The 18,306-nt window shown below is 36.3% G+C and overlaps 1 protein-coding gene across 1 annotated transcript; it reads right to left on the bottom strand.

Annotated features, from left to right (window-relative positions):
* Positions 1–6,363: 6,363 nt before the first annotated feature.
* sun2 (Sad1 and UNC84 domain containing 2) lies at positions 6,364–14,947 on the bottom strand. The gene is made up of 18 exons (XM_039692176.2): positions 14,375–14,947; positions 12,595–12,719; positions 12,380–12,507; positions 11,050–11,127; positions 10,882–10,941; positions 10,687–10,780; positions 10,387–10,448; positions 10,143–10,249; positions 9,955–10,032; positions 9,584–9,637; positions 9,378–9,421; positions 9,163–9,280; positions 8,829–9,047; positions 8,639–8,723; positions 7,904–8,019; positions 7,658–7,825; positions 7,482–7,571; positions 6,364–6,759 (listed from the first exon to the last, which is right to left on the bottom strand). Exons 2-18 carry the CDS (start codon positions 12,711–12,713, stop codon positions 6,649–6,651), a joined length of 1,731 nt encoding a protein of 576 aa, XP_039548110.2. The 5' UTR covers positions 12,714–12,719; positions 14,375–14,947; the 3' UTR covers positions 6,364–6,648.
* Between the last annotated feature and the right edge of the window lie 3,359 nt (positions 14,948–18,306).

The following is an 18,306-nucleotide window of genomic DNA, read 5'->3' as shown; positions in this document are numbered from 1 at the left end:
GATAAATGAAACCGGATTCCGACCATTGTTTTGGATTTGTATAGATGTGCCCACACAAGGGAATGAAGAGACAAAACAACTTATGAGAAATGTGAGTGAAATTATTACTACCATCTATTTTAGCATTAGAGATACTACTGTGTGTGTGTGTACTGTGTGTGTGTCACACACACACACAGTAGTGGCTAAAAGTGATCATGTCTGCCTTATTTGCATCCTCATCCTTTAATTAAATATGATTAAAGCTACACTGTGTGATTTACCCCCATCCAGCGGTGAAAAGGTATATGACCATCCAGTGAATATTAGACATTCTCTGATATTAGTTTCTGTTCCTCTCAATTCCGATTTCGTTTTAACTCCTACGGTGGCCAATGTAGTCCAAGACTAACATGGCTTCCAGTTCGACCTCGTCCATGAGTGTTAACTCAAACTTAAACACGAAAGGCGAAGCTTGAATTAACGGGTTTGTCCCTCTTTGGCTAATGTACTTTCAAGATGGAGGGCCAACTGGCGACGGCATTAGAAACTTTTTTTTTTTTTTTTTTTTTTTTTTTTATTGAATCTTATATCAAACATACAACAAGGCACATCACAACCGTCTTCAGATAATCTTACAACATGAATTGAACATGGAGTACAACATTGTAAAAGAAAAAAAAAAAAATAAAATAAAATAATAAAAAAAAAAAAAAAAAAAAACAAGAGACTCAGCAGTAGACACTAGGAACTAAGTTTGCATAAGTATTCATTAAAAATTAGGGCTTTTTTTGTTTTACAGTATTTCAGGGATTGTTTATACAGAATTATATCATTTAGAAAGGCATTAAAAACAGGGGATGTTTTAAGAAATCGACATTTATGTATGAAATATTTGGCCATTAAAATCAGATTATTCACTCCAAACTCAGTTTTTCTGTTCTCAATTTGAAGTCCAAATTTAATGTATTCATATGTTAAATTTGGAATATTTTGTGTATCATACGTGATCCAGTACTGGAAAGCATCCCAGAAGGTCTGGGTTACATTACAAGAGAAGAAAAGATGTTCAGCGGTTTCAATATCAGAATTACAGAAAGTACAAACATTCACATCCATATTAAATCTTTGATGCAAGAAGTTGTTACATGGATAAATCTCATTCATCACTTTGAAGTGAACTTCTTTTACCTTCGGTGAAATAGGAAAAGAAAGGTAACTGGTTCTTATCTTCACTAAACAATTGCTGGTGAATTTCTCGAAGATATGTTTTCTTTTGAATGGTGAAGGGAAGCAGATCGAAGTGAGAACATTTCTAAAAAATTTATTATTACATTTATTTTTATCTAAGAAATTATATGCATCTATGGTTAAGGTGGGCTCCCTAGGAATAACCACAGAATATGTTAGCATGCCTTTTACTAAAGTGATCAGAGCTTGTGGGATTGCCTGAATTACAGTTTTAAATTGCCTCTCAGAGCACATCAGATTGTATTTCTTGATGAAGACATCATATGTTAAGAAGTTACCATAATTATCCAATAAATGAACAATCGACCAGACACCCTTTTCCATCCATTCACCGTAGAAAAAAGATCTTCTCTTAATCAATATACACCTGTTATTCCATATTGGGACCGTGTGAGGAGTAAAGTTATGTTTGTATATGAGTTTCCAGTATTGGAGAACCTGTTGATGGAAAGTTGAAAGCTTAATTGGTAGTTTGGAAATGTTGAAGTCACATCTTAACAAGAAATGTATACCACCAAACATTTTGAAGATTTTGAAGGGGAAATCAAACCAAAAATTATCACCTTTTATAATAAAATTTTGTAACCATTTTAATTTGATGGTACCATTCATTGGGTCAAAGTCAATGGCATTTAACCCCCCTTCTTTGGCAGATTTCACTGTATCACTTTTATTTATATAATGATATTTATTTTTCCATATAAAATTGAAATTATCTTGATTGATCTTCTTAATTAATTTGTCAGGTATATCCAGTGAGTAGGCTGGGTAGGTAAGCCTTGACAAGCTTTGCATTTTAGTAAGTAAAATGCGTCCAAAAACAGATAAGTCTCTTTGAAGCCAACTGTTAAGAATAGTTCTATTTTTCTGAATGATATTTTGTATGTTGGATGTTTCTCTAACCTTTTTATCTTTTGAAATTATAATACCCAAATATCTGACTTCATTTTTAACTGGAATATTGTACATATTAATCATGTCATGGTCTTGAATAGTTATAATTTCACATTTTTCCATATTCAACTTTAAACCAGATGCTTTAGAGAACAAAGAAATCTCTTTTAATGCCACTGGAATTTGTCTTGCATTCTTTAAAAAAAGTGTGGTGTCATCTGCCAGTTGACTTATTACCAATGAATTTCCCATAACATTTAGGGGTTGGATGTTCAGGTTATTTTTAACATGGATAGCTAGTAATTCGGCTACAATGATAAATAACAAAGGTGAGGTTGGACAACCTTGTCGAATGCCTCTCTTTATATCAAAGCGTTTAGATGTTCCAAATGGCAGAGACACTGAGCTATTGATGTCTGTATATAGAATATTGATTATGTCAATAAATTTATTCCCAAACCCAAAACACTCCAGAGTCCTTAAAAGAAATCTATGTTCGACCATGTCGAAGGCCTTGTAAAAGTCCAAAAAAAGAATAATTCCATCATCCTTAATTAGGTGTTTATAGTCTAACAAATCTAATACCAATCTTATATTGTTATGTATAGATCTGTCTCTGAGACGGCATTAGAAACCATACAACCCCTTACCCGTATGTGTTTTCAGTGGCATATTATTTACAGTCTATGCATATTATACACACTCACAAGAATACTTTATTATGCCTACTTGAACGAAGTAAATATACATTAATGAGTACATATATTTTTGAAAGAACTAAGTGTTTTTTTTAGCTAAGAGTAAACTAAAAGAGTTACACAGTGTAGCTTTAAAGGTTTGCTCATTTACGTAGTCGTGCTTGGAGTCAATATTTTACTATACTATATTCTACTATATTTACAATATTTCTACCTGACAAATTGCGCAGACATAATTTTTGGCCAGGCTGCCATTTAAAGAAATTACGAACATGCAGAAACAAGAGAAAACCAATATAATGTTAATAACTGATTATGTTGTAGTCATGTTTTCCTTTTCCTCTGAGCTTTTTATCTTCTATGATATACACTCACCGGCCACTTTATTAGGTACCCCATGCTACTAACGGGTTGGACCCCCGTTTGCCTTCAGAACTGCCTCAATTCTTCGTGGCATAGATTCAACAAGGTGCTGGAAGCATTCCTCAGGGAGTTTGGTCCATATTGACATGATGGCATCACACAGTTGCCGCAGATTTGTCGGCTGCACATCCATGATGCGAATCTCCCGTTCCACCACATCCCAAAGATGCTCTATTGGATTGAGATCTGGTGACTGTGGAGGCCATTTGAGTACAGCGAACTCATTGTCATGTTCAAGAAACCAGTCTGAGATGATTCCAGCTTTATGACATGGCGCATTATCCTGCTGAAAGTAGCCATCAGAAGTTGGGTACATTGTGGTCATAAAGGGATGGACATGGTCAGCAACAATACTCAGGTAGGCTGTGGCGTTGCAACGATGCTCAATTGGTACCAAGGGGCCCAAAGAGTGCCAAGAAAATATTCCCCACACCATGACACCACCACCACCAGCCTGAACCGTTGATACAAGGCAGGATGGATCCATGCTTTCATGTTGTAGACGCCAAATTCTGACCCTACCATCCGAATGTCGCAGCAGAAATCAAGACTCATCAGACCAGGCAACGTTTTTCCAATCTTCTATTGTCCAATTTCGATGAGCTTGTGCAAATTGTAGCCTCAGTTTCCTGTTCTTAGCTGAAAGGAGTGGCACCCGGTGTGGTCTTCTGCTGCTGTAGCCCATCTGCCTCAAAGTTCGACGTACTGTGCGTTCAGAGATGCTCTTCTGCCCACCTTGGTTGTAACGGGTGGTTATTTGAGTCACTGTTGCTCTTCTATCAGCTCGAACCAGTCTGGCCATTCTCCTCTGACCTCTGGCATCAACAAGGCATTTCCGCCCACAGAACTGCCGCTCACTGGATGTTTTTTCTTTTTCGGACCATTCTCTGTAAACCCTAGAGATGGTTGTGCGTGAAAATCCCAGTAGATTAGCAGTTTCTGAAATACTCAGACCAGCCCTTCTGGCACCAACAATCATGCCACGTTCAAAGTCACTCAAATCACCTTTCTTCCCCATACTGATGCTCGGTTTGAACTGCAGGAGATTGTCTTGACCATGTCTACATGCCTAAATGCACTGAGTTGCCGCCATGTGATTGGCTGCTTAGAAATTAAGTGTTAACGAGCAGTTGGACAGGTGTACCTAATAAAGTGGCCGGTGAGTGTATACTTGTGTGTGTATGTGTTTGCATAGTAAAATAAAACCTGTAGCTCTAGAATATTTTCCTTATATTTTGATAATTTTATCAAACTTGCAGGGTCATAAAAACAAAAAAAGTGCATTGCAGGTAGAATTTGAAGTCAAATTAAATTTAATCTAGGTCTGAAGTATGTTCCTGAATTGCCTGTGTGTAAAACCATGCAAATGATTTGGCTGATGTATTATGAATAATGAAACGAAGCATGAAAGATCAGGGCAGTACTACACATGCAGATGTGCATGAAAATGTCTCATGTGCACAACTCGAAATCATGCATTTGCATTCACACCATATTGTGTACCATCTTAAATTTATTTAAAAAAACAACATTTTTCTTACAAAATAATATCAAATAATGTTACAGAAACTTCATGTAAACTTTGCCAAATTAACATCAGAGCTCTATTAAGCTTGATGAGAAATGTAGAAGGATGCCAAAATAAAATACTAATAAATCAAATAAAACGATGCACATATTTATACCTTCAAGGAGTTAAAGGGTTAGTTCACCCAAAAATGAAAATTAAGTCATTAATTACTCACCCCCATGCTGTACCAACCCCGTAAGACCTTCGTTCGTCTTCGGAACACAAATGAAGATATTTTTGAGTAAATTTGAGAGCTGTATAACTACCACATTGGCTCCTAAAGGACTGCCTCTTGACGGCCCAGAAAGTCAATGAAGAAAATGTTTAAATATCCCAAGTGACTACCGTGGCTCAACTATATGTTTATCAAGCGACGCGAATACTTTTTGTGCGAAAAAACAAACAAAAATAACGAGTTTATTCGACTATTTATTTTCTTCCTTGTAGGCCAGTACGAGAATTCCTTAGATTTCCACGACGCATGCGCGAGATTTGCGATCTGCTCACACCAGCTTACACCAGCTTAGATCGCAATTCTCGCGCATGCGTCGTGGAAATCTATAAGGAAGTCTCGTTCTGGCCTACAAGGAAGAAAAGAAATAGTCGAATAAACTCGTTATTTTTGTTTGTTTTTTCGCACAAAAAGTATTCGCGTCGCTTGATAAACATATAATTGAGCCACGGTAGTCACTTGGGATATTTAAACATTTTCTTCATTGATCTTTTGGGCCGTCAAGAGGCAGTCCCTTAGGAGCCAATGTGGTAGTTATACAGCTCTCAAATTTAATCAAAAATATCTTCATTTGTGTTCCGAAGACGAACGAAGGTCTTACAGGATTGGTACAGCATGGGGGTGAGTAATTAATGACTTAATTTTCATTTTTGGGTGAACTAACCCTTTAAGTAAGCATTCGAGATCAAGCACACATATACACAGAGGACAAGAGTGTGACCTTCAAGAGCACTTTGGTTTGAAAACCCAAAACCTGAGTTTGACTCCACACCTCCCCCGTCCCGCAGAGGAGACATACACCGTACACACGTGTACTCGTCACCAGGGCGGAAAACAACAGTCTCAGAGTGCAATCCCAACCGCTGCTCAAAGCAAACAGCGTCGATCCATAAGGACGTACCCAAACAATCAACTATTACGAGCTTCTCAAGAGGTATATGGTTCTACAATGACGTGAATAAACATTACAAAACACAATAGTGAGGTTAAAACAAATGTAAAAGGCAGAGCAAAACAACACAAATGCTGCTTTATAGTAATTCTAGCTAAGCATGACACTTTTTGTCCTTCATCCGGCTTTATAAATCATATTTACTGTTGCACATAACTTAAAGGGATAGTTCACCCAAAAAGAAAACTTGCGTCATCATTTACTCAAGTTGTTCCAAGTTTCTTTCTTCTGTTGAACAATACATTTTTATAAAAATGTATTGGCTGTTGATCCTCATGGTATTTTCTTTCCATTTTTTTCAAAATCTTTTTTTTTTTTTTTGTTCATAAAGGTTTGGAACAACTTGAGGATGAGTGAATTTTAATTTTTGGGTGAACTATCCCTTTAAGCCTGGCCCTCTTGCATAAAATAAATAAATAAATCACTAAAAAACTAAAATCTCCTATCAGCACTTGCCTGAAAATGAATGTTGGAGGAATGCAAACTGAATATTTATTAAGAGGGCGAACAATCTTCATTCTAATATCGGTCGAACGTGTGCGCTTTTTTTTGGTATTTGTACATTAGGAAGCTGTCTGATTCTTTCTCTAAGAGTCCAGTGCATTTGAGCTTTTTTTTTGCATAACGTAAACCAAGAGCGAATGATCTCTCAGAGTGAAGGTTCTCCGTGAACCCTGAAGCGATACACACATGTGTATTCCAGGTGACCCCAGTTGCTTAAGACTCTCAGCTCTGCCATGCTGTAGTTATCTGAGGCTTCCTACAGGAGACAAAACAGGAACAATTTTAGGATGAATTCACAAAAATGTATCTAGGTCACACTTACAGAATGACTAATAGACATATTAAAGGGATAGTTCACTTTGAAATTAATTTTTGATATGTTTTAGCTTACCTCAAGGGCATCCAAGATGTAGGTGTCTTTGTTTCCACAGTATTTTCAATTTTGATTATCAGTCATATAATGGAGGTCTATGGTCACCACCTCAAAGAGCATGCACAGAGAAGTCCAAATGAAACATGATTTAATGACTCGTAAATGTAAGTACACATTGATGGCCTAAGACACGAAACGAGCGGTTTGTGTGAGAAAACTAACAGTATTTATATAGTTTTTACCTCTTGTAATCACAGTCACGTCCAAGTGATCTGAGGGCGCGGGCGCTTCTATCTGCGTCAAATACGCAGACGAACATAAAAACTGATTGTTTTCTTGATCGGTGTCTTAGGCCATCAATGTGTACTTACATTTATGAGTCATTAAATTATGTTTAATTTGGACTTCTCTGTGCATGCTTTTTGAGGTGGTGACCATAGACCTGCATTATATGACATACAAGAACGGTTTGACCTAAAAATATCAAAATTGAAAATACTGTGGAAGCAAAGACACTTACATCTTGGATGCCCTTGAGGTAAGCTAAAACATATCAAAAATTAATTTCAAAGTGAACTATTCCTTTAAGACTATTTTTAACTCACCGGAAGCTTGAAAGTCTGAATGGGTTCTCCGTCCTGGTCGTACATGAATGTCCCTAGCAACTTTCCCACTTCAGTCTCATTAGACATACCCTGAACACAGGACAGGCAAGGAATCTCAATGCGGTTGTTTTATCATTTTTATGAAGACGAAGAAAAAAGTTGGAATATCAACTCACGTAGACAGCGAAGTCCTTCGGCGCGCTGTCAATGCGTCCCGTCGGCGAGAGCTCTTTGGGAAGGTGTTCGAGTGTGACGTGAGTGATTCTTACTGTGTAAGATAGTGCGATCACCAAGAAACCCTGGGAGCCTCGGAACGCCCAACACTTCCCGGGATACAGCTCCGGCTACAACACACACACACACTGATAGTCAGATGTGTTACACTGAAGGTGGCCGGTGTGATTTGAGAGCGTGTGGGTTACCTGTATAACAGTACGAGGGCTTTCTGAATGATACCAGAGAGGAATGCCGAATAAACTCAGACACGCAGATCGGGTCTTATATGTCTCAGAGCAACGAGTGTTTAACACACTGGCACCTACACAAACACACACAGTGAGACTTGTACAATAAAGATTTTTGAATGTGTATGGAAGAATTATGCTCACAAAGGATGCATTTGTTTAATCAAAAATACAGTAAAACTAATGTTGGGAATTATTATTACACTTTAAAATAACATGATCCTTCAGAAATCAGTCTAATATGCTGCTTAAAGAAACATTTATCATTATTATCAATGTTGAAAACAGTTGTGCTGCTTAATATTTGTGGAAATTATTTTTCAGGATTCTTTGATGAATAGAAAGTTTAAAAGAACAGCATTTATATAAAAGTATGATGTATATAAATGTAAATCATGTTTTTATGTAATGGTATTGAAAATTGATCTTTGCCGGCACAGAAATAAATTACATTTTGAAATATATTAAAATGGAAAAGTTATTTTCAATTTTGACAATACTTCACAATATTGCTTTTTTTTTATTATTAAATGAAATGCAGCCTTGGTGATCTTAAGGGATTTCTTTCATAACATACTTTGAAATGCAACTTATAGGCATTCAGGTTGACTACCTACTATATATAGCAAAAAAAAGTATCATTCGAAAGTATAATATAGTCAATGAACAAGTTTTCATGCAGGAAATTTGTACCTGAAGATTCCAAGGCATAGTCAGCCAATCCAATCCCATCTGCCCTGTACAGACCAATTGCCCTCTGGACGATTTCTTTCACATCCTGTTATACATTATAAAAAAACACCCATTAAAAGACATCATGATCCTCATGTAAACTTCAGACTGCCCTAAAAACGTCTGAATTTGTTCTCTCTCCGACACACACTTGTATCGTGGCGGCTCCGGCTCCTTCCTGGTGCAGCGTCTCTCCCACAGTCCTCCAGATGTCTCTGCCGCTCTCTTTCTCATGCACTAGTTTATCTAGTATGCGTTTCTCCAGATCCTCTAGCGCCCTCTGCAGCTCAGGCCGGAGCACTATAGTTGAGTCCAGTGAGCTTGGATCTTTCAGGTTTGTTATTAGCCAATCGGATAGCTCTGCTCTCAGCTGCAGAAGAAAGGACATGAAGGAATAATTGATCTTTAAGTAATTGCACTTTGCAACCCCGTCACAGGCAAATCTCTGCGCCGAATTCAAAAGAGCTAAAAGCATGTGTCCTTACGTTGGTGTTGAGAGTGTCATGAGCATCAACTCTTTCCTTGAGAAGGTTCTGAGCTGAATGAAGACTTGAGAGACTGGACTTCAGCTCAGAAATCCGCTGCCCGCGCTCAGACTCGACACTAGGGAACATTCAACATATGCCGTCACTGGATCAAATAATAATGATGCAACACACACAAGACTAAACATAAAAAAAAGTCTAGAAAAGACACTGACTTCATCATCTGCTTATTCATAGACCTCAGATCCGTTTCCAGCATCTAGGAGACAACACAAACACACAAATTAGGTGGATGACATCATTTCCTGTTTTGTGCTTTGTTGCTATGACAAAAGAAACAGACGAGGTGGAAAGGAAGATGGATGACGTTTCACAGCGAGTGGAAATGATCAAAGAAAATGTGAAAGTTTCGTTTCCTCACCTCAGATTTGACCTTCTGTTTTGCGCTCTCCATCTTCAGTAGTTCGATGTCTCTCTGAGATCACAGATGGTCAAAGAGAAAGAAATTGGGACCGATATTTTGTTTCAACCTTCATTTCTGTCACCTGATGCATTTTTGTCTAGTCTATGTGCTGGATGTTTTTTGCAGGGCTGCTTTATAACTCATATACAGTAGCTGAACTGAACTTATTTGATAAATTATGAACTTGACAGTCCAATACTGGTTAGGGTTACTATTGCCTTGATTTGCCTCTATAAAGCTGCTTTCAAATAATCTGTATTATATAATAAGGTGACTTGACACTTTCTTTTTAACAGACTTGATGATTGTGATGATTAGAGTTTAATTACCATCAGGTTCTCCTCCCTTTCGTGCAAGCTGGCGATCTCATCCTTCAAGTTAGACAGGCTGGCATGTTGGAGTTGGTCCTGAAAGATCAAAAATTGCATTTACTAAAATAATAGTACATTTAAGAGAAACATGGAATAACTGAGCATTATGAAACAGGAGCTATTTGAGGGCTTGATGTTCTTCTCACATCAAACGTTGCTTTCACAGGTCTGTCTGTGTGTTTGACAGATGAAGTCCTGGAAACAACCACATGAGCGGGAGAGCGAGAAGCAAACGGGAACCAGTACCATATTCCTGCAATAGGTAAATGCAAATTAATGTTTCTTGATAACTCTATGAGTAATTAAATTACTAAGTATTTTGAACAGTCTTGAAGGTTCTTGGGTTATCATTTTTGATATTTAAAAAAAAAACTCCATCAGCTGTCTCACCAAAAATGAGAAAGATGAGAAGGAGAACCAGTAGGATAGCTTTTCTCATATCTGCTGTGCATCTACAGAGAAATAATGGAAAAATAAATGTTCTTAAATGTTTATTTGTAGTATAAAGAAAGAGCAAGCCATTAAAAGGTTTTAGAGCTGAGCGTACCTAGAAACAAATTAATTCACTGCATTCATTTATGTTTTTAATCATTTCTAGGCCTGGAAATCCCAGGCAAGTTACAGAGAGTTATTGCATAACTATCATACATGTTCTTAATGTAATAACGACACACACACAGAGCACTGTACCTGCTGAGCAGAAACACATTGATCAGAGACAGTCGTGAGGTGAGGCTGTACCACGCAGTGCCCAGCCACCAGTAGAGCATAACCAGAGCCTGAGCTGCAACACACACACACACACACACACACACACATGAGCACATGACTACTGCAAGAGAAAAAGAGTGATTGTTCATGTTAGAGGGTTTAAACATGCAGTACCTGGAGAGTGAAACACGTCACGAATGCCAAAGCCTGGTTCAGCTCCAGACGGGGTCAAACCTAGAGAAAAGGAAAATTAAGTTGTCAAAATGTCTACAACACTCTCTACAAATTCAAAAAAGGACCAGCATTTATTTTTCGTTTATAAAATGATCAATGTACACTTACCAGGGTTTGAATTTATGGGTTGTTCATAATGCTCCTCAGCAGAGGAATATCCAGAGGAGAATCCAGCAACAGGCATGCCTGAAACACAGAGACAGTATATATAGATAAAATACTACATACTACTTATTTTATACATCATCATTATTTATTAGATTATTCATAGTAAATTAAAATACATGTTAATAGATTTTACATGTATTCATTTACATATACTGTGTGTGTGTTTATATATATATATATATATATATATATATAAACATATATATATATATATATATATATATATATATATACAGTTTAATATATATATATATATATATATATACAGTTTAATATATATATATATATATATATATATATATATATATTAATTTTGGCCATATAAATATATGGCCAAAATTAATAGAACGGTAAGATTTTTAAATGTTTTAAAAAAGTCACTTCTGCTCAACAAGGCTTAATTTATTTGGTCCAAAATACAGGAAAACAGTAATATTGTGAAATAATACAATAACTGTTGTCTATTTGAATATTTTAAACTGCTATTTATTTCTGTGTTGGTAAAGCTGAATTTTCAGCATCATTACTCCAGTCTTCAGTGTCATATGATCCTGCAGAAATCATTCTAATATGATGATTTGATGCTCAAGAAACATTTATTATTTTTATCAATGTTGAAAATAGTTGTGTACAATTTTTTTGAGGATTATTTGATTAATAGAAAGTTCAAAAGAACAGCATTTATCTGAAATGGAAAGCTTTGGTAACATTATCACTACCGTTCAAAAGTTTGGGGTGAGAGGTTTTTTTTTTTTTTTTTTTTTTTTGGAAAGAAATTAATGATTTTATTCAGCAAGGATGCATTAAATTGTTCAAAAGTTAAAGTATAGACATTTATTATGTTGCAAAAGCTTTCTATTATCTAAGTCTGTCTGCTTAATATCTGAAAACTCTATATTAATTATAATCCAACAGACATTCAACAGTCAGTACAATGTCTGATGGATTATAAATAATATAGAGTTAGCAGAAAAGTTTCTTTGCAAGTACATGTCAACTTATTTTAACCCAAACCCTACCAGTCTACTAATACTCTACAAACACTCTAATGAGAGTTAGTAGACATATAGGTGCAACGTTGCTTACAGTCAGCAGAATATTTTAAAGGGACCGTCAAAATAAAGTGAAACCTATATATATATATATATATATATATACATGCAATCGCACAGTGAACATGCTTGAACTTCTGTTTGACATACACATACTGTATATAAATATCTATTTATATACAATATGTGTGTGTATTTCTGTGTGAGTAGAAACTAACCATTTTTATTTCCAGTGGCAGTGAGGTCAGTGCGTTGCCCGGTCTGTATCGGAGTCACGCTGCTCGCGCGACTGGAGTTACGGGAAACACTCCCTGTGCTCTTGCGACCGGTCCTCTTCTTGAAGATCCTGCAGGAAAGCATCTGTCTCAGGTTCACTGCCATTAATTAAACGATGTATCTGATGTACTGAGAGCTCCAGCACATACAAACACACCTGGTTGGGCTCTCTTTGTAAGAGACATGGCCAGTGGTTTCAGTGGAGCTGGTGCTGGCAGCGTCATCATCAGGAAAGGTCGTCCCTTTGGAACCTAACCTTGTGCTTCGCCTTGACATCACTCACTGTAGAACACATTTAGATTGTGTAAAAAGTGATTTAACTTATAAGTGGTTATTGATAACTTAAACATCGCTAAGAGTTGTAGTACTCCTGCTCATATTTAGGTCCCCATAGTGTCCCCTCTTTATTATTACATTTACTCATTAGCAAACACTCATGACTCATGCGAATCAGATGACCAAAATAAAAAACACCACAATAAACGTGACATTTAATATTCCACAGCTTCTCGCAGTGCGATACTGATCTTTGCGTAATTTCTAATCTCAAACGGCAGGCTTGTCTCGTGCAGGGTGACGGAGCTTTTAGCAGCAGATTACCTGAAGGAGAACACGTGGAGCAAACCACAGACCTCCACTTCCCCTTTAGTTAGTTATATTAAGTCCCTTTAGTAAGATAATTATGGTTAATCTCAACAACAGATTGCATTTTACAATTGAATTAGCTAGGAATCCAGTTCTGTGCGAATGGAGAATGGAGGTGCTCCTGTTCTTTTAATACAGCGGTAGCATTTATGATTTGTAATGAAAGCACCTATTCTTTTTCCCCCTACAAATCCTTAATCCTGATTCAACTAATAATCTCAAGAAGCATTAAAAACATGCCTGCACACTTACAAACTACTCAATGGACAATGTTGGAGGAAAACACAAAGGTGAGACAAGATGCAAAGTACTGTATAACCGAGTTTATACAGCTATCCGGATATATCAGTATCTGTCAACCTATACATTTTAAAAGAGAAATAGGTGCTTTTAAGTCAAGCAAAATAGAAACGATTCATTAGAGCTTAAGTAAATAGCTCTTCAGGCTGTTTGATGCAACACTTCCAGTGCTTTAAAACTAAATCCTCGTCTTTAGCTAATAATCCCTCTAATGGCTATTTTCAAACTGACAGTGTTGTTTCACAGCTCTGCTGCTTTCATTGAGTTCATCATTCTCTCTTTTGTTTTGTAACACATGATTAACATGTTTTTTTTTTTTGTAAACTGTTGGACCTGTGAATCTATTTTCACTCTCCTCTCTTCATCCAATACATGCATAAAAAAAAAAAAAAAAAACTTACGTATACATACTAGGTTAAAGGTAAAAGTAAAGTATGGCCAACAACAAATAGTATATTATACATATATATTAGCACTAACCGGAGTATCAATGCAAATACAAACAATCCGTTATAGCCTAAACTGTGGTAAAGAGGCAAAGTAAGTTTCCTTTAACTTGCTTTGCAAAAGTTTGGCGGTTCTCTTGATATTAGCGCCAGTTTTAACCACAAAGGAAGGTTTCTTTATAAAACGAGGTCAGATCTGTTTCACTTCCTTGACGTGGATGCAAATTAAATGTTTTCTGGGACGGAATAGCATTCTTTGATGAATAACAACAACAGACTTCCCAAATGAGAATACAACTGCTACACATTACGTTGCTATACAGCTTTGCATGAAAATACGTGTATTTAGTATATAGTTGTAGCACTATATTTACTAGTAGCTACATATATTTGTAGCGTGTGTAATTAGTTTGTAGCACATTTCTTTGAAATGCTCCATCAGCATCATTTCTACAGCTCGTGTGCCACGACTAGCCCCATAATAGCACGCAACTAGACGATGCTTTTGAAAATGTAAGCTAGCGTTCAGTTCACACACACTCTTACCTTATAAGTGGGTCTTCAGGAAGACATGCAGCCTGTCAAAACCTGTCAAAGTGCGAACCGCTCATCCGAAACGGCTCCGCAATAACGGAATAGCGAAAGATACGTCGTATAACTTACTCGGAATATACGGTATACTCGCTTCAACTGTGTGGCTTATAACGGTTTCGAAAGCGATACGACAAGATGCTATGAGGACGGAAGAGCTCTTCTTATCAGGAAGGGTCTTTTGACAGTTGTCAGCGCGGCGGCTCCACCTCTCGATGTCGTTTCGGGTTGTTTATAGAAAGATGAGGTAGACAGTCGGCGACGGCTACTGTGTTACTGTCCTGCCACTGTGCGCCGCCTGCCGGTGGACTTAGATACGTTAGTTACGCAGGAAATACAGCCCGTCGAACGAGAGCTCTAGTCTTTCACGCCCATAATACGCACAATTCACAGCATATTCATTTTACATAACTTCTTTGTTTGTTCAAATTGCTGATTTAATAACTTTTATGTTGAAGTTAAACTCACCTTTACTCGAGTAATTACTTATCACTTAATGACTGCGCAACCGCAGCATAAACAAACGGTTTGCATGCGAAAATTCAGAAATAAATAATAAACGTCAATTTATATCTCGCTAGTTAGATAAACCAACGGTATTAATCCTTGTGTCGCACTGATTGAAATAAAGCACTGATTAAATTAAATAAATTTGAAATAAAATAAATTAAATCAACAAATAATTAATCTACAGTATAGCATATATATATATATATATATATATATATATATATATATATATATATATATATTATTATTATTATTAATTAATTTTGTCTTTAGCTGCCTTTTGGGGGGCCCTCGCACAGGTGATTGTATCCAGGGGTCCATGGCTAAAAGATTGAAAACATTAGGCCTACTGAGCAAATTTATTAACCTTTGTTGATGTTAATAATAAAAATGTTCACATTCATGTTAATGCAGTACACTATAGGCTAACAGATACAAAGTTTTGATACCAACAATATTTTAGATTAACATAAAGATGCAGTGGACGCATTGTTCATTTTAAATGTAAAAAAGCTAGTGATTTTTAAAGTAAAAATGCTTGTCACGCTAATGAGTGTGACTACATTAAGTAGCCTACCCTGCACAACTGTTTTCAACAGAAATTTTTCTTCAGCAAATCAGTGTTATGATTTCTGAAGGATCACATGACATTGAAGACTGGAGGTCTGACATATAGAAAACAGGTATTTATATTGCAATAAAATGCAAATAATCATCAATAATTGATATTATTGAATAAAAAAACATTAAACAAATCTTAGACCCCATGTTTCCCCATATGTTATTTTTTCTTTATACACTGTAGGCTACAGAAGATGGCGCCATTGAACTTTGTTAAACCTGAATTGTTCATTGCCGTGCACAAAACAGAGACCAGGAGCAACTGCTTTCAGATATAATCAAATTCATTTAAAACATATAGCATACAGCAGTTTAGTTATCTTTCAAATCCCATTCCTCCTCCATGCTCTTAAATAAGTTTTAACTCATTCAGGGTTTAAATGAATTTGCCTAGCAAGTCATTTAAACAAAATAAACATTTAACTAAATCATTATATTAAACAGACACTGACTTTTAAATAAACCTAATACACAAGTTTGCTAGCTGAATACACTCTAAAAAATGCTGGGTTGTTTTAACCCAATTTTGGGTCAAATATGGACAAACCCGAAATGTTGGGTTAAAAATGTAATGTAAAAATTTAACCCAACGGCTGGGTTAGTCCATATTTGACCCAAAGTTGGGTTAAAACAACCCAGCATTTTTTAGAGTGTAGGCTACTGAACATTTGTTCAGCACAGCAAATCCTCACAGTCACTACTCCACTTTTTTTTCTTTCTTTTTTTTTTTCTTTTTTTCTTTTTGGAAATAGGCTCATTTTACAACTCCCCCAGAGTTAAACTGATTAGTTTTACCGTTTTTGAATCCATTCAGCCGATTTTTTGATATTTAGAAGAATATCAGTAACCAGACAGTTTCTGGTCTCATTGACTTCCATAGTAGGTCCATAGTGTATTTTTTCCTACTATGGAAGTCAATGAGACCAGAAACTGTCTGGTTACTGATATTCTTCTAAATATCCAAAAATCGGCTGAATGGATTCAAAAACGGTAAAACTCATCAGTTTAACTCTGGGGGAGTGGTAAAATGAGCCTATATTTCCCAAAAAAAAAGTGGAGTATCACTTTAAATGTAAGACAAATTTGCTTTGGCTGTGACAAGAGACGTTTTGTGAACAGGGTTTTTGCTAGTACAGACAGACAGATGGGGTAAATGTATTCAGAGCTCTGCTGTCATCAAGTAATGCAATTTGTACCCTTCTCAATGAGTCAATGGGGGTTAACTGAGAGCTATCTGCTCTGATGCAGTCTAGAGGGACTGGATGAATGTTTAAAATGTCACACCATAAGCTGCATTCACCTTGAAGGAAACATTCAATAGTACATCCTTAACGTCAGATCCTTATCTCTGCATTTAGAACCATTTCCAATGTTTGACCTTGTCTGATTAATGACATTAACAGAGCTTTACAAAGACCCCCCCCCCCTCCAACACTAATATACTTTATTTACCTTATTTTGCATAATCAAAATAGGTTTACTGTTAAATGAATCAATACATATGCCAGCTAAATAGGCACAAGCTATTAGGTCATCATTTATTTAAATCATATATCTCATCAATAAATAAATAATAACAAAAAGGAATCACCCCCCCCCCCCACCAATAAACAAAGGAGTGTATACAACATATTTACTTAATTGAATATTTTACAAAAGGAAGTTGGACGGGACATAGGACAAGGTTCATCCTTTTTCTTTTTAAAGATTTCATAGGAAAATGTACCAATTTTACAAAGAGGTGATTTCGTATCAATTAGTACAATGTGAATTGTATGAAAACTTGTAATTTTTAGAGAAAAAGCCCCACTAAATTAGATCATGTGAATTTGCATAAATTATAGCCAATTTGTGTAAATGTATGAGATATGAATTGGGAGTGTGTTGTTTAAAGCATACATTACTGCTGTTATGCTACTTGCTATTGCTTATCAGAGTGCAGGTAGTATTAGGGGGAGGGGCAGTCTTATTCTATAGAGCATTTGATTGGACGAAGGTCACAGATACACACGAATCTGTAAATGATGTCAGGACCATTTGTAACTGAAAATATGATTATTCTCAGAGTTACACAGTACAATCACTTTAAAGGTCATCTGAAATGAAAAGCAGATGAAGAATGCAAGGAAAACAGAAGTGCTTCCCTAATTGTTTTTAGTGCCTTTCTGCTGTTACCAAGGAAACTAATGTGTGTGTGTGTGTGTGTGTGTGTGTGTGTGTGTGTGTGTGTGTGTGTGTGTGTGTGTGTGTGTGTGTGTGTGTGTGTGTGTGTGTGTGTGTGTGTGTGTGTGTGTAGAAGTTTGTGTATAGCAGCTGAGCTATAAGGTTTGTTCTTTTTGCCTTTCACACACAGATGCACATGAAAGTGTAGTTCTTGGACCAAAATGTGACTTTATTTCAAAAGACGTCAGGTTAAAGGTTAAAGCTTTTGTCCCATAGATGTTCTTTGTCTAAAGTTCAAACTGCTGGATGATTTTTCTCTCTCTCTCTCTCTCTCTCATTATTTAGAAGATATTGTGATGAATCAGTTTTTCAAATGCATGTGAGAGGTAATCAAGATCACTTGCATCTAACAACCTCAAAGGTCATCAACAATAAGAAATAAGAAAAAAACGAAAATCGGACAACACAGATAACACACTGACCAGTGCTGTCGAACGAGATGAAGATTTTTCGCAATTACAGTCAAAGTTACATAATATTTAAAGGAATAATTCACCTAAAAATGAACATTTTGTTATCACTTAATTACCTGT

Source organism: Pimephales promelas, chromosome 8 (genome assembly GCF_988280905.1).
Source record: "Pimephales promelas chromosome 8, fPimPro1.hap1.1, whole genome shotgun sequence".
In the NCBI taxonomy this organism is placed as follows: Eukaryota; Metazoa; Chordata; class Actinopteri; order Cypriniformes; family Leuciscidae; genus Pimephales; species Pimephales promelas.
This window is presented reverse-complemented; position numbering and strand designations above follow the sequence as displayed.